General features: G+C 36.3%; 1 protein-coding gene across 1 annotated transcript in view; it reads left to right on the top strand.

Annotated features, from left to right (window-relative positions):
* LOC124365041 (hydrocephalus-inducing protein-like) overlaps nt 1-26,037 on the top strand; it is a 213,041-nt gene that overhangs the window by 175,586 nt on the left and 11,418 nt on the right. Inside the window, exons 49-54 of the mRNA XM_046820939.1 lie at nt 1,470-1,599; nt 5,017-5,175; nt 6,075-6,323; nt 7,408-7,644; nt 8,877-8,955; nt 10,021-10,255. Coding sequence (XP_046676895.1) covers nt 1,470-1,599; nt 5,017-5,175; nt 6,075-6,323; nt 7,408-7,644; nt 8,877-8,955; nt 10,021-10,255 — 1,089 coding nt within the window. The remainder of the gene's footprint in view (nt 1-1,469; nt 1,600-5,016; nt 5,176-6,074; nt 6,324-7,407; nt 7,645-8,876; nt 8,956-10,020; nt 10,256-26,037) is intronic.

Genomic DNA, 26,037 nt, shown 5'->3' with positions numbered 1-26,037 from the left:
TAATTTTGAGCGACAGGCTTGCGTCAAGTTTTGCTATAAACTTAAGAAATAAGTAACAGAAACTTTTGCAGTGCTTCAAGAAGCTTTTGAAGTATATTCACTGAGCAGAACACAGGTTTTTGAGTGGTACACTTGTTTCAAGGCTGGCAGAACTTCAAATGAAGATTATCATTGTTCAGGACGCCCTTCCACAAGCAAAACAGATGAAGTTGTTAGAAAAATTCTGCACCTCATTCAAGAAGACCATTGTCAGACAATAAATAACTAGACAAATGTAGTAGTGTCGGTAGAAGCTGTGAAAGCTTTCAAGAAATTTTAACCAAAACCTAGGCAGGTATCGAGTTGCCGCAACATTTTTGCCTCAGCTTTTGACTGTCGATTAGAAAAAGCGACGTGTTGATGTGTGGAGAGATATCTGAAAGTGACTCCACATTCAAATCTAGGATCATAACTGGTAGTGAAAGTTGGTTTTATGGTTGTTACAGTTGTGGTTACAGTGAACTCTGACTTTCAGTTTGTCTTTTTCAGGCGTTTGAGGGAATATGCATCTAAAAGGCCTTATTCGTGGAAGGCAAAAACTGGCTGTTGCATCATGACAACACCATCTCACGCTTCCTTGAAAACAACACAGTTTTTGCCCAAAAACAACACGGCTACCATTCCACATCCTGTATATTCACCAGATTTAGCTCCTTTTAACTTTTCTCTCTTTCCTAAAATGAAAATTCATATGAAAGGTACTGTTTTGACAGTGTTGAAGACATATTAAAAAAACGCAAGTAGTTCCGAAAAAGCAGTTTTTCAACACTTTCCAGTTGTAGAAAAAATTATGGGTGCGTTTTATCAATTCAAATTTTAAAGGGATCTTATTTTAAAGGGGATAACAGCCAATAAAAGCCCAGGTAATAAAACAAAAATTACCTGGGAAAAATTATCAGCAGACCTAGTCTGGGAACTTTCTAATAGCACATTGTATATAAAAACATTTTTAATTTCAATTCATTCTACAAATTATATAAAAATATACAGCTAAAATGTATTCATCTTGATAATCCTGCATGAAATTTTATTCTTAAAACAGTTTATAATTTAATCATTCATCTGCAATCAAGAATTTTTGGGAAAACTAGTAAGGAGAGTAACAGGAACAAAATTAAAAACATACTACACTTAAAGAAACATAGGTTTTCAATCATGCAATAATGGTGAACTTAGGTAATATTGTAAGATGTTAACATCAGAGATTTTTCACAACTTTTAATGGACTCTTTCTGAAAACTTGTAGAATTACTAGCGACATGAAAAGTGTATGTTTAGACCCTGAAAAAGAGTTCAGAATGTTGCATAGATAACTGATACCATTAAAATATATTAAGCTAGTTTGATACTTTTGTGAAGGCTACAATTTTTAATAGGTGGTTAACAATGTGTGTGTTTTTTGTAACCGATGTACGGGTGTTTTTCGTCAGAGTGGAGGAGTTCCCAAGCCTGACAGCCGGAATATTCTCTATCTCCAACACAGGTGGTCGGGTGGCTCCCGGCTCCTCCTTCACACTCAGCGTTGAGTGCAATGTGGAGACTGAGGAGGACTACTCTCAGGTACAATATCATAGTACTCAGTGGAACTGTGTAAACTATTATATGTTAAAATCTGAATATTGTTTTTAAACCATTTATATTATAACTAAAATGTAAAAACCTGTTATTATATAACAATAAATATATTTTTATAAATTTATTCACTCAATCACTCATTCCATCTGCTGACACCTAAGCCCACGTCATCAGTCTCTGTAGCTCCAGCCGTCTGCTTTAAGAAAAGTCTTTTCAAAATTGAGTTCAATGGCAGGAAAGAAAATAAAATTTGGCATGGTTAAAATATGTTTATTTCTCAAACAGTTGAGAACGAAATAGGTTGTACCTATAAAGTTAAGAAGTTTTTCTTTTGACTAATCTATATATCCTGTTTGTTACCACTGAATCCGAATTTTGAATAGTGAACACAAATTAACCCTCTCCCAGTTTAAGTACCATGACTTGCTTCTGGTGCTATTGGACTGAAATGGTTCACTGTTCTGTCGCACAAAAACATTTTCACATTTTTAGTATTTTAAAAACTCTATTGGAACAAAACTGTTGCATATTTTTACATTACTGTAAAGATGATTAAAGTCTCTATAATACAGTGGTATTTGAAATATTATTATTAATATTATTTGCTATCACGTAAATGCCAAATTGGACCTACCATCTGAGTAGTAAAGAATGATTAAACGCAACAAAACTTTGTAAACAACATAACAAGATGATGTCAGTAAAACAGTTGTTGTAGAAAGTGACGAAGGTCAGGTTATGTAACAATCCACATTGGTTGCCCCATATGTAGAATTTTGGTGTACAGGTCAAAATTAATTGCCCAACGTTGGTGACGTCATATGTAATAGTTTGGTTATGAACAGCCCGATGTTGGTGATGTCATATGTTGTAGGTAACTGCTCACATGGTGACGTATATTGAAGGTCGTGTGTGTATTCAAATGGGAATAGTATTTCCGCTCATGTTGTTTGCCAAATGTAGTTTTCCCCAAAAGTAGAAATTCAGAAATGTAGGTCAGTAAATATAGACCTAGTCCAGTGTAGGTGGTGTCTCATCAGTTCAAGGTCAAGTCTCTTGTTTTTGTGTACCCCAGTGTCAATAGTCTTAATAAACTCACCACCAATGTACCCTTCATGATAAAAATTCTTTTCAGTTAAATTTAAATTTGACTTTATTCATAAATTTTAAACGAACACATGGTTTCAGAGATCAGCAGCTTGATTGTCTTTACTATTCCCCGAATCACTACTCACCTCTAAAGAGTGTTCGTGTATAGTATTTGATTTACCGTATACATGTTTCACTTCAAATCATTGATTAAAAAGTAGTAAAATATATTTAAATCGTTTCACGCAGTAGCATCAGCTCCTTCCACCAAGAAAACCAAGAAATTAAAAAGGACGAGATCGCCAGTAGAAAAAAGAACAGGAACAGACGTCCTAACTTTAAGTCTTGGACCCAAACTACTACTCTTTCAATTACTATTTAATATTTTGTTAATACTGTGTATTAAACATAACTTTCTTTTGTAATTTTTAAAATTAAATAATTATAATTGATTCTAATATAAAGTTGACTTATCTTTTCTTTATTAATTATTTCAATCTCACATGTGATTCGGAGTTAGTCAAGAACAAGACTATATTGCTAGAGTTGATTTGACTATGTCCGCCTACCGATTTACCACGAACTATTCAAAAATTAAATTTAAATTTAACTGATCTGTTACATAGTTCCAATAATTCTGTGAAATAACAACACAAGTTGGAATAAATTGTAATGAAAAATAATTACATCACTGTCTATAAAGAGTGAAATAATAAAATATTTCATATGCTACTCATAGATATTACTCCTAAGTATAAAAATATTCAACGAACAAGGATAACAATACTGTTGATATATATCTCCATTTGCAGTTCTAAAACTAGCCACATGATGGCAGCACTGATAAAGCAGTTGGTAGAGATTGGACTAAGTGCCAGGCTCTCCATCATGGTGACTCAAGGCAATTGCCTGGGAGAGGATTAAGTACTGAATCATGATTTAGGAAATTACAATATGACCTGGCTGACATGTCACTTGCCCAACCATTACATGTTGGCTAATAACTTTTACTGTACTGTTGTGCATTTAAATTCTGATACTGTTGTACAATTAGCACAAAACAAGTACTAAATTGTGGTGTAATTTTTTTTTTTTTTCAAAAAAGCTTGACATCACTGGTCATCAGCACACATTTGTTATGTTCTGTTCAACTATGAAGGAAGATTTGTGACAGAGTGAAAGGTGGAGGAACATCTTATTCAATTTTATGTTAAGGTTTTAGAAGGAAAATAATTCTCATCCATTTAGTTTTTTTATATATAGATTTAAATGTAGTATATTGAATAAAAGAAGTATATTGTATATAGTATAAGTATATAGAACTAGTATATTGCCATAGAAGAAGCACTTCAGAGTGTAGCAGAGAGGGAGTTAGGGGTGGAAGTGGGAGCTAAACTAAACATCCTAGCTTTTGCAGATGATGTTGTCATATTTGCAGAAAATGTAGATGATTTGAGGTCACTAACTAGACTATTTATGAGTGAGGCAGAGAAAGTGGGGTTGAAGACGAATGATGCAAAAACTAAATATATGCACTTTAGAAGGAATCAAAATCAAAGAGGAGGACCCCTACAAATTGATGGGCATGTTTTCGAAAAAGTGGAGAACTTTAAGTACCTTGGGGTCACAATATCAAATAAAAACACAGATGAACCAGAGATACAAAATAGGATCAACTCAGCAAATAGATGTGTATATGCATGCAATAGGATACTTTCAACCAAATCTCTCTCTCACAAAACTAAAACTAGAATATACAAAACAATTATATGTCCAGTGCTTTTGTACGGATCCGAAACGTGGAGGCTAAATAAGAAGGATGAGAAAAAGCTTCTAGTTTTCGAGAATAGAATTCTACGTAAAATTTATGGGCCATCATGTGAACAAGGGGTATGGAGAAGAAAACATAATAGAGAAATCAGGGAGCTCTACAATAGTACGGATGTAATAGGAGAAATAAAGTGCAGAAGACTCCGTTGGGCAGGCCATGTTTTGAGAAGAGAAGAGGAATGCAAACTGAAGAGGGTAATGTACGGTAACCCAGAAGGAAGACGGCCCGGGGGAGACCAAAAGTGAGATGGTGGAACCAGGTGAAGGCTGATATGGAGAAGATGGGTGCTTCAGAGGAAGATGCAGAGGACCGTTCAAGATGGAGGAGCTTTGTTGGTGCGGCTAAATATCACCTCCGATATAAATGGCCCTGGGAGTAAGTAAGAGTAAGAGTAAGTATATTGAATAAAAGTTTAACAGAATTGAATTTTAAGCGTCGAAACTGTATACGGTTACAAAGTGATGTATATGTACGTGTTAAAGGTGATTGTGATCAAACTGCTGGACCATCCCTGGAACAAGAAGAAAGGCACTCATATCACTCTGACTGCTGCAGCTTTCCTCCCTTCAGTAAACTTTGACAACCTTGATTACATTTTTCAAGAAGCCCTCCCAGTTTCTACAGAGGACTTTGTCAGAGATGTAAGTAGAGTTGATAAATTAAATCATTCATTTTTACTTCACTTTCCATGTAACTTTGTGTCATTTATATTAAGATAGTGTAAAAGTAACTTTTTAAAAGGATTTGACACCTGAATAAGAGATCAAGTATCGGTTCTCAAAATTTTTCTTGTTTTGTAGTATTTCCAAACTCTGTTAAACTCTCAAATCATCATCTAATTTCAACAATAATTTTTTTTTAATGTTTTTTGTTATATCCATTTAATTAATGTATTCATATTTTATTAATTTCATTCTTATGTTCTAATTTTGTATGTTGTAAATTAAATACCAAATTTAGTACTAAAACCCAATGTAGGGGAACTATAAAATTGTGCAAGAAGCTTTATTCTCAACTACTATAAATGTGTTGGAGAATTTTATAATAAGAAGAAGAAGAATAATCCATGTATGCTGTGTAGGTGACATTTATGCGAGCAGCTAAAGTGTGTAACATATCTGTAGTAAATTAATACAAACGTCCCAACACGTAAAGGCAAGACGCTGTTCTTCCTGCCACATATAAGTATATAACATTGACAGCTATCACTGCACAGCCATTAGGAATACTCGTCTTAAAATAAAAAAGGTATACTCCCAGCTAAGTGGGATATGAACAATAACTGTTCTTTAGTTATACAAGCGAAAGATATCAGCACATTTTTTCAGCCTTATTACAATGTCTCTCAGTGTGATACTGATGCGTTCTGTGATCGGTAACTAAAACAATTACCAGTTATAATGGAGGTTCTCTGAGTATTGCAGCATTAGCCTGAGTATTGTGAGGTTAATCTTTAGAGTATGAATTAAGTAGTAAGAATTGTATCTGAATTTAAAAAGTAAATAAGGGCACATTGAATGAATGAACTATTTCTGATCAGGGAGAACCACACATCGTGTTCCATCAGGAACAGAAAATATTGCGGTTCAATGATGTGTGTGTCGGCTCCGAGGCCAGTCTAAGTATGCATCTGCATTTGCGTAACATGGGATTGGTGAACTGCGAGGTCACAGTGACCTCCACCCATACCACGCCACAGTCTGCCTTCATTTTTGAACCCAGCAAGTTTTCCATCATGTCGCAATCAGAGTTCTGCTTCAGGATATCTTTCGTGCCCACACAAATTGGCGTGAGTATTCATCTAATCTCATTTATTTTGTACGCTTTAGCTTAAATTGCTTTTGAAATTTACTCTGAAAACTACTATTGAAGTACTTTTGGTAAAAGTTTTTTTGTATGTATAATCTCATGCGAGACTATAGCCATAGGACCTAGGGGCTGGTTGTTTTCTCCCCATGACTAAAGGGTTTCCACATAGCCTACTATTGACGTTGGGACTATGTTTTTAACGTTAATTTTAATACTAAATTAACTGCTTGAAGTATCTGGGCACAGTTTTTACAAGTTTAAACTGGAATTTTACAAGTGAAGCCAAGGATGTTATTTCTTTGGGGCTAGCAGCCTCTACATAGTGGTCGGTTAGCTTTCATTTTGTGTCGTATCAATGTTATTAGATGTATGCCTCAATGAATTTTAATTGCCAAAGGAATCTGCAGCGATTGACTTTTAGGGCAATATATTTACTTACAAGGCAGTTTAATCTTTTAATTGAATCTATTTTCTTGTATATTTTAAGAAATAGATTCTTTTTAAACCAATTTTGTATAGAAATAAAAATGTGATTTTTAAGTAATGTTTTTTATTTTATTTTTAAAAATCTCCAATTAATATACAGTGTGATACATTTGATTTTCCTGTTTAGTAAAATATTATCCATATTTAATCAAATATTGCTCTCTGTATTATTATTTTAAAAGAAGGTATAAAGTCCACAGTGGAAAACACTTTCACCCGTTGCAGTTATGGTCATAGTCTGGAGTAAGACTACATGTGTAAAATCCCCAGTCTACTGGAGGAAATGTGTTCAGTGTAGATTCTGTGGGAGTATTCTATAGTAGGAAACACACTTCAAAGCTTAAGTCTTCAAAGTGTTAAAGATAATACTTAGGTGTAAAGGTAATATAGATACTGATAATTTTTTTGGTTGCTCTGCAATGAGTACAGTGCTGTACCAGCATAAAAATTTCTCTCTGCTTTTTGGATACTCCAAATTACCCACTTGTAGGAAATAGACAGAATAAGGGTTAAGCAGGAGAACACGCAAAACAAATACAAATCACACACAATTGAAATTCTCTTGATGTGGGTTCAAGACGTTCACAGAAGAGCTGCAGGTCCGTGTGATGGTGCCTGAACAGTCCAAGCCACAGATGCTCACTGCTACACTGATCGGGAAGGCACACTTGCCTCAGGTGCAAGTGATCAAACCTCCACGTCCTTCCATATGTGACGTTGCTTCTCCATCCATCCTTGAGTTTTCTCCTACCCTCGTAGGACAGTCAATCTCTGAACAGGTGGTCTTTGTCAACAGTGGCTCTATCAATTGTACGGTGAGTCACACATATGAGTTTTAAATTATATAAGAACTATTTCGCTTCTCTATGGTTTTAGCATAATGATGCAAAGAGATGAGAAAATTAAAATATACTTAGTCAATTGTAAGCCACACTGAACTGTTAAAAATTTTAAAAAAGTCCATCTTAGGGTTAAATATTGGCTATTATTTGTTGCTTAATTTCAATAAGTATTCTTCATTCAGTCATTATTAATCTTTACATAATAGTAATGAGTTGTGGCTTTAACTTTCCAGAGAATAGACCTTGCATTCATATGAGAATTGTGTGCTAGAAAAACTTTTGTTTTGAAAAGCTATGTTCTTTATAACATACATAGCGCTACTATACTAAATCTTTTGTTCTGAGTTTTATTCTTATAGTAATTACCTAATTTTTAAGAATGAAATTTAACATCTTGAGTATTTTTTATTATTGTCAGAGTTTACTCAGTATAACAAGAGTTTAATACTTTTCTGTAAAACATTTATAATTACTGTTTCCTTAGTTTTTACCAGGTAATAGAGTAAGATATCTTGAGAAAGTTTTGACCTCTAGACTTCAAATTTTGAATGAAAATTCATGTCTACCTAAATAAGAATGAATTCTATATTAGTGCATTGCCAACCATGAAATTTGGCTGAGGGTCCTTGAAGACTATCTTTCAATAGATTGGCACAATTTCCCTTTTTTCTGCCAGGGGATATAAACATTTCTTGTCTATATGGTTGTCTGTCTATTTCTGTGTCAGGACATTTGAAAAATGAAATGAGCTACACTTGAAATTTTGCATGCAAGCTGAGTGAAGCCTGTTACCCAACACATAGTGTGGCGTACTCCCATTTTGTACTAGAACAGCTCCTTATCTCATATCCTGTTCCAAATTAGAATGGGAAAAAGTTAAGACTGATTTATTAAAACTCGATTCATTTTTTTAAGAAGAGGCCAATCAATACCCATGTTCACCTCACTCTGTCTGTCCCTCATGGACAACTGCCCTGTGTTGGGATCATATTAAATAAAGGGGAGAGTTGGTATAGTACAAGGTTCACAGTAATGATAAAAAGTGCTACGGTCACAGACAGGTCTGTAACTCAGACCCACAGTCCGTCACGTTAGACCGTCCGAATATCAGTTCTCCCACAAATCGTCATAACAACCGCCTCCAAGTAGTATTGGTGGTTGTCATTCCAGTATTTAGGTCCAGTAATAATTTTTATTATTTTCAGGTAATTATAGAAGTTGTTGGGAACAAACACAAAGCATTTTCATTCCGAATATGTGATAGAGAAGTTTTACAGTGTAAAGGTATTGAGCATTTACATTGTATAAATTTAGTGTTAGATAATTTTAAGACCTGTAGTTAAGAAGGGGAAGCTTGCATCGTTTATTACTTGTTTGTGTTTTTATGCAGTACTTGTTCTGTACTGTACTTTTTATTTTATACTTACCGTTTAAATTCCAAACCAACGAACATAAAAGTACCTAACCAGATATACTGCATTAAAAACAACTCTGGCAAAAACACCTTATATATGCACAAAATATAAAATACTCATAATTGTACTATACATACCGTTATACCAAGTAATATTAATTTTGTCCTGTTTTGTCCTTAACTGATGTTATGCATATTTTATTACAGTGATATGTGCCATATCTTTTATTTTGTCATATAGCTTTATCTGTATCCTTGAAATTTAAATTTCAATCAGCAATATTTTTGCTTCATGAGTAATAACAGAGTAAACTTTAATCAGTCATCTACTCAAAAGTGGTTGCTAGTTGTCAGTCCAAATAAATATCAGTTGTTATAGAAAGTGTAGAGGATATCCACCATCGTATCAAATTTTTATTGTATTAAATGTGTTTCATACTTTTTAAAAATATAGATATATATTTATTTATTTATACTGTTGGCTTACGTGGAGACTATGGTGCAGAAACATTGCAGCTCCCTGCTTCAAGGTTTACAATACTGAAAAAAAAAACTACTAAAACCAGTATTCACAAATAATTGTGTGTAAATAATACATGAAAAAGTGATGTACCTTGATTTTTATTCATTTATAAGACCTATGTCAAATTCAACCAAAATCAGTTAAAAACATATTTAGGTGAGTTTTGGACATATTTAGCTTAAAAATTAAAAAAAAAACTACCTAATATGTGTGATTTTTAAAATTAAAATTGGCCAATAAATAAAAAATGTAATAAAAATAAGGAATTTTTTGTTTTTGTCATTTGCAATAAGCCATTAAGGGGCTAACATAATTTTCAATTAATTCAGATTTTTCATAATTATTGTTAAAATTAATTAACTGTCAGTAAGGTTATTTGGAGAATCATTAAAAGTGATGCAATGTTTGACAGATACAGACTTTGTACAAGAGGTGGTAAGGCTTGCACATAGCAAGGTGTGTGAGGTGGGAGTGGTGTTCCTTCCCATGACAGAAGGCCAGGCAGACTGTGAACTGAAGCTCTACGTCACCAACAACCCCTATGAGGATCAGAAGGTGACAATAAGAGGAACAGGCTATCTGCAGGATGTAGTACTGGACGGTGTGCCTCTCGTGGTGGAACAGAAGCTCAGTCTAGTGGATGAAAGGTAATCACTCTTTTAACTGGATTCACAATTTTACAGACTATCTGCATGATGTAGTGCTGGATTGTGTGACTCTCACGGCGGAACAGAAGCTCACTCTAGTAGATGACAGGTAGTCTGTGTTGTAACTGGATTCACAGTTTAACAGGCTATCTGCAGGATGTAGTGCTGGATTGTGTGTCTCTCGCAATGGAACAGAAACTCACTCTAGCCCAGGTAGTCTGTGTTGTAACTGGATTCACAGTTTAACAGGCTATCTGCAGGATGTAGTGCTGGATTGTGTGTCTCTCGCAATGGAACAGAAACTCACTCTAGTGGATGCCAAGGAGTCTGTGTTGTAACTGGATTCACAGTTTAACAGGCTATCTGCAGGATGTAGTGCTGGATTGTGTGTCTCTCGCAATGGAACAGAAACTCACTCTAGTGGATGCCAGGTAGTCTGTGTTGTAACTGGATTCACAGTTTAACAGGCTATCTGCAGGATGTAGTGCTGGATTGTGTATCTCTCGCAATGGAACAGAAACTCACTCTAGTGGATGCCAGGTAGTCTGTGTTGTAACTGGATTCACAGTTTAACAGGCTATCTGCAGGATGTAGTGCTGGATTGTGTGTCTCTCACAATGGAACAGAAACTCACTCTAGTGGATGCCAGGTAGTCTGTGTTGTAACTAGATTCACAGTTTAACAGGCTATCTGCAGGATGTAGTGCTGGATTGTGTGACTCTCACGCAATGGAACAGAAGCTCACTCTAGTGGATGAAAGGTACTCTGTTTTAACTAGATTCACAATTTAACAGACTTTCTGCAGGATGTAGTGCTGGATTGTGTGACTCTCACGGTGGAACAGAAGCTCACTCTAGTAGATGAAAGGTACTCACTGTTTTAACTAGATTCACAATTTAACAGACTTTCTGCAGGATGTAGTGCTGGATTGTGTGACTCTCACGGCGGAACAGAAGCTCAGTCTAGTGGATGAAAGGTAATCACTCTTTTAACTGGATTCACAATTTTACAGACTTTCTGCATGATGTAGTGCTGGATTGTGTGACTCTCACGACGGAACAGAAGCTCACTCTAGTGGATGACAGGTAGTCTGTGTTGTAACTGGATTCACAGTTTAACAGGCTATCTGCAGGATGTAGTGCTGGATTGTGTGTCTCTCGCAATGGAACAGAAACTCACTCTAGTGGATGCCAGGTAGTCTGTGTTGTAACTGGATTCACAGTTTAACAGGCTATCTGCAGGATGTAGTGCTGGATTGTGTGTCTCTCGCAATGGAACAGAAACTCACTCTAGTGGATGCCAAGGTAGTCTGTGTTGTAACTGGATTCACAGTTTAACAGGCTATCTGCAGGATGTAGTGCTGGATTGTGTGTCTCTCGCAATGGAACAGAAACTCACTCTAGTGGATGCCAGGTAGTCTGTGTTGTAACTGGATTCACAGTTTAACAGGCTATCTGCAGGATGTAGTGCTGGATTGTGTATCTCTCGCAATGGAACAGAAACTCACTCTAGTGGATGCCAGGTAGTCTGTGTTGTAACTGGATTCACAGTTTAACAGGCTATCTGCAGGATGTAGTGCTGGATTGTGTGTCTCTCACAATGGAACAGAAACTCACTCTAGTGGATGCCAGGTAGTCTGTGTTGTAACTGGATTCACAGTTTAACAGACTTTCTGCAGGATGTAGTGCTGGATTGTGTGACTCTCACGGCGGAACAGAAGCTCACTCTAGTAGATGAAAGGTACTCACTGTTTTAACTAGATTCACAATTTAACAGACTTTCTGCAGGATGTAGTGCTGGATTGTGTGACTCTCACGGTGGAACAGAAGCTCACTCTAGTAGATGAAAGGTACTCACTGTTTTAACTAGATTCACAATTTAACAGACTTTCTGCAGGATGTAGTGCTGGATTGTGTGACTCTCACGGCGGAACAGAAGCTCAGTCTAGTGGATGAAAGGTAATCACTCTTTTAACTGGATTCACAATTTTACAGACTTTCTGCATGATGTAGTGCTGGATTGTGTGACTCTCATGACGGAACAGAAGCTCACTCTAGTGGATGACAGGTAGTCTGTGTTGTAACTGGATTCACAGTTTAACAGGCTATCTGCAGGATGTAGTGCTGGATTGTGTGTCTCTCGCAATGGAACAGAAACTCACTCTAGTGGATGCCAGGTAGTCTGTGTTGTAACTGGATTCACAGTTTAACAGGCTATCTGCAGGATGTAGTGCTGGATTGTGTGTCTCTCGCAATGGAACAGAAACTCACTCTAGTGGATGCCAGGTAGTCTGTGTTGTAACTGGATTCACAGTTTAACAGGCTATCTGCAGGATGTAGTGCTGGATTGTGTGTCTCTCACAATGGAACAGAAACTCACTCTAGTGGATGCCAGGTAGTCTGTGTTGTAACTGGATTCACAGTTTAACAGACTTTCTGCAGGATGTAGTGCTGGATTGTGTGACTCTCACGGCGGAACAGAAGCTCACTCTAGTAGATGAAAGGTACTCACTGTTTTAACTAGATTCACAATTTAACAGACTTTCTGCAGGATGTAGTGCTGGATTGTGTGACTCTCACGGCGGAACAGAAGCTCACTCTAGTGGATGAAAGGTACTCACTGTTTTAACTAGATTCACAATTTAACAGACTTTCTGCAGGATGTAGTGCTGGATTGTGTGACTCTCACGGCGGAACAGAAGCTCACTCTAGTAGATGAAAGGTACTCACTGTTTTAACTAGATTCACAATTTAACAGACTTTCTCTGCAGGATGTAGTGCTGGATTGTGTGACTCTCACACTGCGGAACAGAAGCTCACTCTAGTAGATGAAAGGTACTCACTGTTTTGTAACTAGATTCACAATTTAACAGACTTTCTGCAGGATGTAGTGCTGGATTGTGTGACTCTCACGGCGGAACAGAAGCTCACTCTAGTGGATGAAAGGTACTCACTGTTTTAACTAGATTCACAATTTAACAGACTTTCTGCAGGATGTAGTGCTGGATTGTGTGACTCTCACGGCGGAACAGAAGCTCACTCTAGTAGATGAAAGGTACTCACTGTTTTAACTAGATTCACAATTTAACAGACTTTCTGCAGGATGTAGTGCTGGATTGTGTGACTCTCACGGCGGAACAGAAGCTCACTCTAGTAGATGAAAGGTACTCACTGTTTTAACTAGATTCACAATTTAACAGACTTTCTGCAGGATGTAGTGCTGGATTGTGTGACTCTCACGGCGGAACAGAAGCTCAGTCTAGTGGATGACAGGTAGTCTGTGGTATAACTGGATTCACAGTTTAACAGGCTATCTGCAGGGCAAAAAACCAACAGCTGCTTCCTTTTTCAAACAGAAAAACACCATAGATAGCAAATCAAACCTAACAGCTAATGAAACGAATGCTCTTGCCCAAAAACTACGGGCAAACATTACAAATAAAACGAACCTTAGAACTAAGGCCCACTCACCACCCTCTTCCCAGTCCTCTCAGATCTCCATTATCGATGAAGAAATGGAGAACCCTCGCCTGCAACCCGAATTTAGAACCCGTCAAAATCAAGGGAAAATAAAAAACAAAATCACAATGAGTTAAATCAACATAAAATTATACCGAAATCAAATTTAAATAAAATAAATATATATTTAAATAAAGACAGAAAACAGGAAAACTTGAGACAGAAGGTGCCGAGGTAGATCAGGCCTCTGGACCCAAATCTCTCCCGTACAGACTAAAGAGCAATCACGGATTACCCCAGCAAGGCTTAAGATGAGAAATATGAGCCTTTCTGAAAATCTTTCCAGACTGAGGATCTCCCAGTTGGGCAGTCACTGGAGTCAGAAACTTCAAGATGCGGTGGGGACCAGTCCACCTATAGCAAAGTTTAGCAGCCATTTTATCCACAGCCGAACTGACTGAGTGAGCCTTGCAGTAAACTAAATCCCTCACCTGGAAGGGATTGGCAATACGACCTCAGTTGTACTTCCTCCTTACTAACTCCTTTGCCCAATAAGATTCCGCCTGGCTGCCTCCCAAGTGGCTTTCACATTGGGAGTACCGGGGGGTGGCAAAAGATTGCCAATTTTCCAGATGTTGGCCAACGGGCTGTTTGGCGGAAAGCCAAACAGTAACTCGAAAGGGACTGCTTTGTGACTTTCATGCTGGGCCGTATTAAAGGCAAATTGGATCCAAGGTAGGTGGTCTGATTCTCCGCATGAAAGGCAATGAGAGCAGACCGAAGATTGTGATTAAACCTTTCGGCGTGAGAAGGCTGAGGGTAGAAAGGGGAAGTGGTCACATGGTGTATTCCGTGCCCAAAGCACATTGTTTTGAAGATATGGGACACAAACTGGCTCCCATTATCGGAAACTAAGGTGGCGGGGTTCCGAAATGTTGAAAAATGTGGGTACGAAGTGCTTGCTGGACTTGGTGCTGTGCAGACGTCTGCTGTTCATACTTAACCTCAATCATGAGTGATAATTGTGTTATTTGTCAAGATCCTGTTTCTGGAAATGAGGGTGAATATGCATTGTGTACGCTAAGTGATTGTAAATTACACTTTGATTGTGCTGGAATTTCTGAGCAAACTTGGACAAGAATGGGTCAGAAGAGAAGATCTGAATGGAAATGTAAGAATTGTCCTACTGCAAAATCCACATCAGGTAACCTAACAGATTTGATTAAAAAAATGCATGAGGAATGCTTACAGAAAATTGAAAGCACAATTAATGAACACTTTGTATTGCATACTAAGGAAGTCAAACGGGAAATTGAGGAAATTAAAACTTCAATTTAATTTTTCTCTGATAAATTAAATGAATATGAGCAGACTATTGTTAGTTTTACCTCTAAAGTTAAAGAAGTAGAAAAATGTAATGAAGCAGTTGTGTTAGAAAATAGTAAACTTAAAAATGAACTAACTTTTATGAAACTTAGATTCGAGGAGCTTGAACAGTACAATAGAAACCACAATGTACAAATTGATGGAGTTCCAGAAACTAAAGGCGAGGCAATGTCTAACATTGTAAAAAATGTTCTTTTTTTTTTTTTTTTTTTTTCCTTTATTACATGAACATAAAGTACAGTAATAGTGTCATACAAAATTCAAAATGTCATACAAGTAAAAATGGTCACATATTTTATGTCATTCAATATTAGTGCAGTTCTTTCTCAGCTTGGCGTTGTCAGGAACTCTTCAAGGGTGTATATTGGTCTTTTCACTAGGTAGTCTTGAAGTCCTTTCTTGAGTCGATTTCCTGATAGGTTTCTGATGTTTTCTGGGAGCATATTTTTGAGTTTTCTACCAATGTATGATGGTTTTTTACCAAAAAGAGCAGTGCGGTGTTGAGGCAATATGTATCTGGAAGCATTACGGGTATGGTAGGTGTGGATGTCACTGTTGGTTTGGAGGTTTAGTCTGTCAACATGTATGATTGTTTCAAGTATGTAGAGAGCCGTTACTGTTAGTATACCCAGAGACTTGAAGGCTTGTCGGCAGCTTTGAAGTGGTTCCAGTCCAGCTAGAGTCCTAACTGCTTTCTTTTGTAAGATGAGTATTCTATTAAGGTTTCCAGCAGAGCTGCCCCAGACAACCAGGCCATATCTGATATGTGATTCCACCAAAGTGTAATAGGCAGTTTTTTGCAGCTTCTAAAGTTCCAATCCATTTGATTCGTTTTACTACATAGAGTCCTGTGCTCATTTTTTTTGCAGGTGTTATTTACTTGTTCTGTCCATGAAAGCTTGTTATCTATTGTGATACCCAAAAACTTGACCTGATTACCTACTGATATATTGGGTAGACTTGGTGTTTGGTCTTTTTTCCTACTGAAATGCACTTGAGTTGTTTTGTCGGGGTTTAGTGCTAGGTCATTGACTTTGCTATACATGAGAGCATTTTGCAGTGATGTTAAAGAGTTAACATAAAGTTCTTCTGCTGAGTCATCTTTTATTAAAAGGGTTGTGTCATCCGCATACATTAGACAGTGAGTGCTGTTGTTTTGGAGAAATGACGGAAAGTCGTTAGTAAACAGGATGAACAATATAGGGCCTAGCACAGATCCCTGAGGAACTCCTCTGGTAATTGGTTGCAGATTAGATCTGACTGTGCTTGTGACACCGGATGTGGTAGATTGTAACTCCACAGCTTGAGATCTTCCATTTAGTGAAAATCTCAAGCTGTGAAATCTCTTGATGTCCCTATCGATTATGAGTTGGACATTCAGGCAGGGCACAGAGTTCCTACTCAACGTAACAAAAACCGACAAAAACCTATTATTTTGCAATTTTCTAACCGCCAAAAGCGAAACCTTGTCCTTGCAAAGGCTAAAGAAAAAAGGAATTTGCTTAAATCTACCAATTTTGTTGCTGAAGCGCCTGAATCGAAAGTTTACATCAATGAACATCTGACTGCATACAATAAAGAACTTATACTATATTATACTATACTAAGAACCTAAAAGATGTTGGATATCAATATGTATGGTTTAAGGAAGGAAAGGTTCTGATTAGAAAATCTGGCAATGAAATAATTGTTCATATCCGCTCCGCTCCCGTGCTGATCTAGATAAATTATTGCATAAGATAAATTAAGATTGTTTACAGACAGACGAACGAAATTTTTGTTTTTCAAACTAATATAGAAACCATATATGCCTACACAAAATGTTTTGAACAGTTTAAAGATATTCCATATAAACATAAGAAGTGTCCGTAAAAACTTTAGTGAATTTCTGGTGTTTCTGGCTTCAGCGGGTATAAGCTATAATGTGATTATTTTAACTGAAATATGGGCTAAGTCTGGTGAAGAGGAAAAGTATTACATCCCAGGTTACAACGTGATCATGGAACCGAGACAAGATAACAAGGCTGGGGGAGTACTAGTGTACATTGATTCTCAACTCACCTTTGACCACCAGCTATTGTCTCCGCCTGGGCTGCCTACTGCTGAAATCATAAAACTAGAACTGTCTGTCTGTAGTAGGTTTAGACTAACAATTTTGGCAATCTAAAGGTCCTGTAAGTTCCCATTTTCCAAGCTAAAAGAAAATTTTGAAAAACTTCTGGATATGCCAAATGATCCAATCTTAATTATAGGAGATATCAACATTTGTACTTTAAAGGACTCTGTGTCTGGGCAAAACTATATTGATATGTATTCGTCATATGGTTTTGAGAATTATGTTAATGAACCAACCAGAGTATTTAAAAATAGTCAGTCATGTCTTGATCATGTATTGGTTCGTAATTCTAAGCCGATTGATATTAATTGCCATGTTTTGAAGACAACTATTACTAACCATTATGCTTTAAAAATAGAAATTTTAAATACAAACATAAAAATAAATAATTGCAACCAAAATAGATTTTGTAGGGTAGTTGATTACAACCTGCTGCGGAAGAAATTGATTCAGGTGGATTGGCAGTCTGTTTATGAACATACTGATATAAATGCTGCTGTTGCTTCATTCTATGATATTTATAATTTGTGTTACAATGATTCATGTAAATTAAAAAAATTAAATAGTAAAAACAGAAAGCGTAGTCCTTGGATAAATGATTACTTGATTGGCTTAGTTAACAGAAAGAATTACCTATATAAATTGTGTTCTAGTAACGGGAATGATAATAATTTTTTACTACAATTTAAAGAATTTTCAAAATTTGTCCGTAATAAATTAAGAAAAGCCAAATTAGATTATTATTCATCTTTGATTGACGGAAACACAGGTAACACAAAGAAATATTGGCAAATTGTTAGAAATATTATGTTAGAAAAATAAATCCAGTATAACATGTGTACAATGTGAAAATTCGATGGTTAGGGTAAGTGGTAATGAGAGATTTGTGGTTGACAGTTTCAATGATTATTATGTGAATGTTACTACACATTTGAGGGAGCAAAATTTTGGCTGTGATATGTTTGTATGTGATAAGCCTGATAATTGTGATAATAGTATAGTACTGCAATCGTTTTCTGTAACTTATGACGGCATTCTTGAAGTTATAAATAAAATTCAGAATAAAAAAAGTTGTGGCGTGGATGGAATAAGTATACTAACTATTAAAAAAAATATAGATATATTTCTCCCACTTCTTTTTAATATTTACAGCAAGTCACTAGAACAGGTTGTATTTAAAATTGCTTGTGTTATTCCCATTTTTAAATCAGAAATCAGAAAATTTATTTGTCATTCAACACAAGAAACAGTGCAATAGACATCGTCACAGCCTAAGTTATGATTAAAACCTTTTCGTTATAAACTACAATGACTAGACTACTTTAAAAACACAACATGTAGCAATAAAACTTTAAAAGGCACATAACATATAGACTTAAAAAAATAACATCAATGTCAGGCATATTAAAAAATTCTTGTACATGATAAAATGGGTTTTCTTTTAACCAGGCATATAACACTCTTTTAAATCTACTTATAGGCACAGATCGGGCACTAGAAGGTAATCTATTAAAAAATTTGATGCTTATAACTTTATGTGATGCTTGAGTTTTTGCTAACCTAACATATGGTAAATCTAACAGTGCATTAAATCTAGTATGGTAATGATGAAATTCATTTCTCGTGCAATAGTCCTGCAAGTTATTCTTAACATTACATAAACAAACAAATATATACAGATTTATCACAGTAAGAATACCTTCTTGAACAAAAAGAGGTTTGCAATGTGCCCTATAAGGAGAGTTTGTTAAAATTCTTAAAGCTTTCTTTTGTAGAATTAAGATTCTCTGTACATCACTGCAGTTTCCCCAAAGAATAATACCATAAGAAATTATACTATTAAAAAAAGCATAGTATGCATTGATTACATATTGTTTTGGGACAAGCTTTCTAATTTGTCTAAGTAAATAAATTACTCTGGAGAGCTTGACAGAAACATTATTTACATGGGCATTCCAAGCTAATTTAGAATCTAAGGTTATACCTAATAATTTGACACTATCATTAATCTTAAAGCCTAAGTCAGTTTCACGATTACATAAACTAAAAATTATAGATTGAGTCTTAGACTGGTTTAGCATAAGACCGTTAGACTGAAACCAAATGGAACTTTCAGTAATATAATTATCCATTATACCAGATAGCATCTCTAGCTTGTTTCTACAGAAAAAAAGTTGAGTCATCGGCAAATACAACAGAATTACAATTAACATTTACAGGCAAATCATTTATATGTACAAGAAACAAAAAAAGGGCCCAAGACCGATCCCTGTGGTACTCCGCAATTTATATCTACTGTTTCAGACAGTTTGCTGCCAATACAAACTCTCTGAGTGCGACTGCTTAAAAAAGACTGAAAAAGATTTAGCTCCACACCACTTATGCCGTAATAATGTAATTTTTTGAGAAGAGTCTCGTGCGGAACACAGTCAAACGCCTTTGTGAGATCGCACAAGGTTGCTAAAGTGCTACAGTGAGTTTCAAAACCCTCCAATACAGATACCACAAGACCAGGGAATCCCTCCCAAATTTCCTCTTATAGACCGATCTCATTGATTAATACAGTAGCAAAGATTTTTGAAGTAATAGTTAAAGACCAGATTCTGGATTATTTTTTATGTAGAAATTTGTTTTCGAGTCAACAATTTGGATTTTTACCAGGCAGAGGAACAGACTTAGCCATTGAAAATCATGTTAAATGCATAGCGGATTTAATTAATAAAAATAAAAAGGTTTTATCTATTTATTTAGATTTTCAGATAGCTTTTGACTTAGTGGATATTGGATATACTGTTAAATAAAATTAAAGTGTATGGAATCGGTGGCGATGCATTCAAGTGGCTTGAATCTTTTTGTAATTGTAGGACGCAGGTAGTAAAAGTTGGTGGTGTACATAGTGGTAAATTAAATTTAAGACACGGAATTGCACAGGGGGGAGTGTTGGGCCCCCTCATGTTTATTATATTTATAAATGAGTTACTATGTATACCGCTATACTCCTCAATATTTGCATATGCTGATGACACGGCCATAGTTTGCTCTGCTTATGACAGAAGCACCCTAAAACATAAATGATCTCAGGACTTGTCTGTTATTTCCAGGTGGCTAACTCAGAATAAGTTAATTATAAACAGTAGCAAGTCCAAGTGTTTATTATTTTATGACAGAGATACAAAGTGTGAGGAATTGCAAAGAGAGAATGATTTTTGTTGTCATAAGCATTTGTGTCTGTATGGGTGTGTGTGTGAGAGGATTGAAGTTGTAAATAGTGTGAAATACCTAGGATTAGTAATTGATAGAAATTTAAAATGGGACTGTTATGCAAATTATCTTATCGGCAAACTAAGAAAAATTAATTACTCACTGTACCATATGAGGGGATTTCTAAAACCACAGCATTTGAAGAAACTATACTTCTCATGGTTTGAAAGTACGATGAAATACGGGATTATCTATTATGGTGCTACTTATGAAAAAATTTTGAAACAGGTAATATTATTGCAGAGGTTTGCAGTACATAATGTGTACCATCTAAAAAAATTTGATAGCGTTTCACATCTCTTCAAACAAGAACATATTCTGACCTTTTCTCAGTTATACAAATTGAGCTCAATTATGTATATTAGAAAGAATATGGAGAGATATAAGTTGAGGACATGTCCTGTGAGTACTCGCTTATCTAATGTAATTGCTATTGAGACTCCCATTTATTTCAAAGAGATAGGAAGGAAACAGTTTTGTTATTCAGGAATAAAATGTTTTAATGAATTCGTATCACATTTTGGAAATTATATATTAATGGAACAGAAACCTAAATTCAATATATATATATATATATATATATATATATATATATATATATATATATATATATATGTATATAATTTATATTTATTTATATAATATGATTTGTACTATCTAATAATTGTTTTTATATTTGTTAAATATAGATTGTTAAATATGGATTGTTTTATAGATTTTTATATAGATTTATATTAACAGAAAAGCACGTTTCCTGAATGTATTTCTATAAATTTGTATGTGTTTTTCCTGTTTATTTATTTATTTAGACATGTGTTATTTATAATGTTGTAATGTATAAGTCATTATAGATTTTTTCTGGTTTTGTTAAAGAAAGTATTTGTTGTTATTGTAATGGAATTAGAGGTTATAGAAATCTGTTAGTATTAATAATATTCACTGTTATTTAGTTTGTAAGGTTGTAATTGTGGGATTGAGTTATGGAATGGTAGCTGCACCAGCAAATAAGTAAATGTAAAGGACTAATTGCCAACAATACGAAAGACAATATAAAATTAAATTAAACGATGTTTTTCATTTCGCATGTGCTATACATAGCACATGAAATGTATGTATTGTACTGTAATTTACTACTAATAAAGAATTTTTGAACTTGAACTTGCACCGTGAGCTGCGCTGTGGCACTCCGCAATGGGAATAACCAAACAAACTTGGAGAAGGCATCAACACAAACAAGCAGGAATTTATTCCCAGACTTGCTACGTGGGAAAGGCCCAACATAGTCAATAAAAACCTTCTCCAATGGTTTTTTCGCCACCTCAGATGACAAAAGATCTAAATTGGTATTTTGAGCGGGTTTGCTTAGCTAGCACAATTCGCAAGAACGTACTCGAACCGCAACATCCCGGTCCATACCTTTCCAGATGAACTGATCCCTAATCATCGCGATGGTCTTATGAATTCCTTGGTGTCCGCCCACAGGAGAAGAATGAAAATATTGAAATACCATCGGTTCAAGGAAACTTGGCAGTACTAACTTTGGTTTTCTCTACTGCCTGTCACGGCAGCATAGAGCACCTCGGTGCAGAAAATAAGGAGGGTGGGCACCTCCGTTTTGAAGCTCATTGATAATAGCAGTCAACTCGGGGTCTTTGTGGTGATGTGGAACAATGTCCGAAAATGCAAGAGGAAAGTCTAAGAGCACGGCACAACATGTCGGCTCAGATAAATTCTGGTGGTTGTTGGACATGTGATACATGTGTGACAGAGTGTCCGCTATTATATTTTGGGTGCCTCGCACGTGCTGCACCAAGAACTTAAAGGAAGGAATTTGGACTACCCAGCGACCAATTTTTCCCAAGCTGATGGGGGTGAGCAAGGAGCCAATAAAGTGCCTAGTTGTCGGTTTCCAACAAAAGTTCCTTATGTTCTAGGTAACACCTAAACTTGTTAATTCTAAACATGACAGCCAAACATTCCAGTTTATAAACAGAACAACTCTTTTTCTCACAAGGAGTTAACATGCGTGAAGCATAAGCAGTGGGCTGCCGGATACCATCTATTTCTTGCGACAATACCGCTGCAACGGCTAAGGAGGAAGCATTAGTTTGCAAGACGAACTTACGACTAAAATCAGGCATAGCCACTGGAGGCTGCATCACTGCCTCTTTCAACAACTCAAAGGCAGTCTGTTGCGCTTCACCCCACTCAAACTTGGCACCCTTTTTTCTAAGAGAGTTCAGAGGGGCCGCCACTTCAGCAACATTGGGGATGAAACGACAATAATAATTAATCATTCCCACAAAACGGGCAACACCCTTGGCATCTTTAGGAGGAGGAAACTCCCTGATTGCCTGGGTTCTTTCTGGATCTATACTTACACCTCAAGAAGAGACAAGATGACGAAGAAACCAAATTTCAGACTGAGCGAAACTCACCTTTTCAGGATTGACAGTAAGGCCAGACTTATACAGCCTAGTTAGAACTTCCTCTAGATGAGTCAAGTACTCCTCAAAACTCTCATTGTACACGAGTAGATCATCTAGATAGTTGAAAACGAACTTAAATTTGACATCATGAAAGATAGAATCCTGGTAAGTGTTTGGGCCCCCACAGCCAAGCCCATTGGCAATCGAGTGAACTGGTATAAATTCCAAGGCACGCAAAAGGCAGTTAGAGGTCGAGACTCGTACTTTAGAGGAATCTGATTATAAGCCTGATTAAGGTTGAAAATTGAGAAATACTTGGCCTTACCGAACCAGTTGAAAGCAGAATGCAAATCGGGGAGAGGCACAGAGTCAATTTCAATCTGAGCATTGAGCTTGCGATAATCAAGGACCAATCTGGACTTGCCATTAGGTTTTGGCACTAGGAAAGCTGGACTGGAAAAACTTTAGCAAGGCAGCTCGTTCACCCCACTTTTAAGTAATTCATTAATCATATCTAAGAATTTCCATCTTGGGTGGAGCAAGTTTATATGGATGTGAACACACGGGACAGGTGTCTGTAAGACGTATCTCATATTCCAAGATTTAGTTGTCAACACTTCAGGAAACCAGAACAAATCCGCCTTATGGCATCAGCCTCCTTCAGTGTTAGATGTCCCAGTGGGTCGGGTGGTGCTAAGTTCTCAGCTTTCATGTCTAATGCTGCAGCCCCACGAGACTCCACATCAGAAAAAGGAATGAGCACCTCAGTTTTTACTTCACAAATTTGTTAGTTTTAAAGTTTATTATTGTCTACGGATAATATCAAAGGATGTTTTAATCATGGGTATTTGCCATTGTAATGTGTTATAACAAAAGAAACCCGAATCTTCAAGAACTAGATCGATTCTGATCTTTAGATATAAAACCTTACAACGTAAGGTTAGACATATTAAACCAGTAAACAATTATTTAAAGAAATGGTCAGACACTGGTCTGAAAATTAACTGGAGTGATTGTGGGGGCGGAGAAGTGGATGGGACAACTGGACTACACACCAACATATTACTCTGCAGTATAGCTTCAGACTTGGCTAACACGCAACAAACAACTTCACCTCGGCAATCTCCCCAATTCAGTAACATCAACTAATAGTCCTGAGCACAGGAAATATAATATAAAAATATTAAAGTTAGTAAAAATCTCTCAAATATTATATTTGATGGCTGAACTCAGGTCTGTACAGTGATAATGCCTGGACTTCTAGAATTTTCTAGAAGCTGGACTTAGCTCTTGGGTATGTTTGAACCCCTTTCCCTTTTTTTTTTTATTTTATTTTTTTTTATTTTTGTGTGTATTAATACCTTCCCCACCTGACGAAGAGGTTAGATTCCAAACCTCGAAACGTTGTGTTATACCTTTTGTAACCTATAACGATGGCAAAGGTCTGAAATCCTGTTGTCCTTTCAAACCTTGTCAATAACAAACTTTAAACAAAGAATTACTATACTCGTATTATAATTTAAATTTTTAACATTTATACAAGTTTCTAATTCCAGTATTTTGAGTTCTATAAGGTTGTTATTTCATAATAATGTTTTTATAGAAAAATATATAGTCTGTTTACACCAACAATTTTGTATTTTCATAATATATGTGTAAATATGTATGATTTATATGGATTGTTTGAGTCTAGGGATCTTTGAAGTTGTTTGTTACAAATAATGTTTACCCCTTCCACTCCCTGAAATCTATGTTACTTTACATGTGTAAATATGTATGATTTATATGGATTGAGTCTAGGGATCTTTGAAGTTGTTTGTTACAAATAATGTTTACCCCTTCCACTCCCTGAAATCTATGTTACTTTACATGTGTAAATATCATGACTATAAATCTTCATGGGGGTGGATTGTTTTAAAACCAAATAAAACTAAGTTGATACTGTGCTCAACAATCCAACAGTTTTGTTACCATGGTAGTAATTTAGTAAATTATCACTTGAAATTCTAAATAATTGAAAGCATGTTTCTATTAAAATTAAATTTTAGCAGTTATTATAGTGCCATATTTTTTAATAATTTGATTTAAAAACAGAGAATTTGAAGTTTAAAGAAACTTTTTCTAGTAACAAGATTTATTAAATTTACCACTGCTGATTCAAAATTCAATACAAAAATTTGACCAATAGCGACTACACTGGTAGTAACACCAGTTCTATTGAAGATGTACGCCACTTGGAGATGAATTCTGAGCTATGGCCGTCTACGATGGAAGTCTTCATCTTTGCGGCTCCACAGAGGAGAGTATCTATGTACTTGGAGCCAAATTTTGAGTGGTGGCCGTCTACGATGGAAGTCTCCATCTTTGCGGTTCCACAGAGGCGAGTATGTACTTGGAGCTAAATTATGAGTGGTGGCCGTCTACGATGGAAGTCTTCATCTTTGCGGTTCCACAGATGGGAGTATCTACTTGGAGCTAAATTATGAGTGGTGGCCGTCTACGATGGAAGTCTTCATCTTTGCGGTTCCACAGATGGGAGTATCTACTTGGAGCTAAATTATGAGTGGTGGCCGTCTACGATGGAAGTCTTCATCTTTGCGGTTCCACAGATGGGAGTATCTACTTGGAGCTAAATTATGAGTGGTGGCCGTCTACGATGGAAGTCTTCATCTTTGCGGTTCCACAGATGGGAGTATCTACTTGGAGCTAAATTATGAGTGGTGGCCGTCTACGATGGAAGTCTTCATCTTTGCGGTTCCACAGATGGGAGTATCTACTTGGAGCTAAATTATGAGTGGTGGCCGTCTACGATGGAAGTCTTCATCTTTGCGGTTCCACAGATGGGAGTATCTACTTGGAGCTAAATTATGAGTGGTGGCCGTCTACGATGGAAGTCTTCATCTTTGCGGTTCCACAGATGGGAGTATCTACTTGGAGCTAAATTATGAGTGGTGGCCGTCTACGATGGAAGTCTTCATCTTTGCGGTTCCACAGATGGGAGTATCTACTTGGAGCTAAATTATGAGTGGTGGCCGTCTACGATGGAAGTCTTCATCTTTGCGGTTCCACAGATGGGAGTATCTACTTGGAGCTAAATTATGAGTGGTGGCCGTCTACGATGGAAGTCTTCAT

This window comes from Homalodisca vitripennis, chromosome 6, assembly GCF_021130785.1.
Source record: "Homalodisca vitripennis isolate AUS2020 chromosome 6, UT_GWSS_2.1, whole genome shotgun sequence".
Classification (NCBI taxonomy): domain Eukaryota; kingdom Metazoa; phylum Arthropoda; class Insecta; order Hemiptera; family Cicadellidae; genus Homalodisca; species Homalodisca vitripennis.
This window is presented reverse-complemented; position numbering and strand designations above follow the sequence as displayed.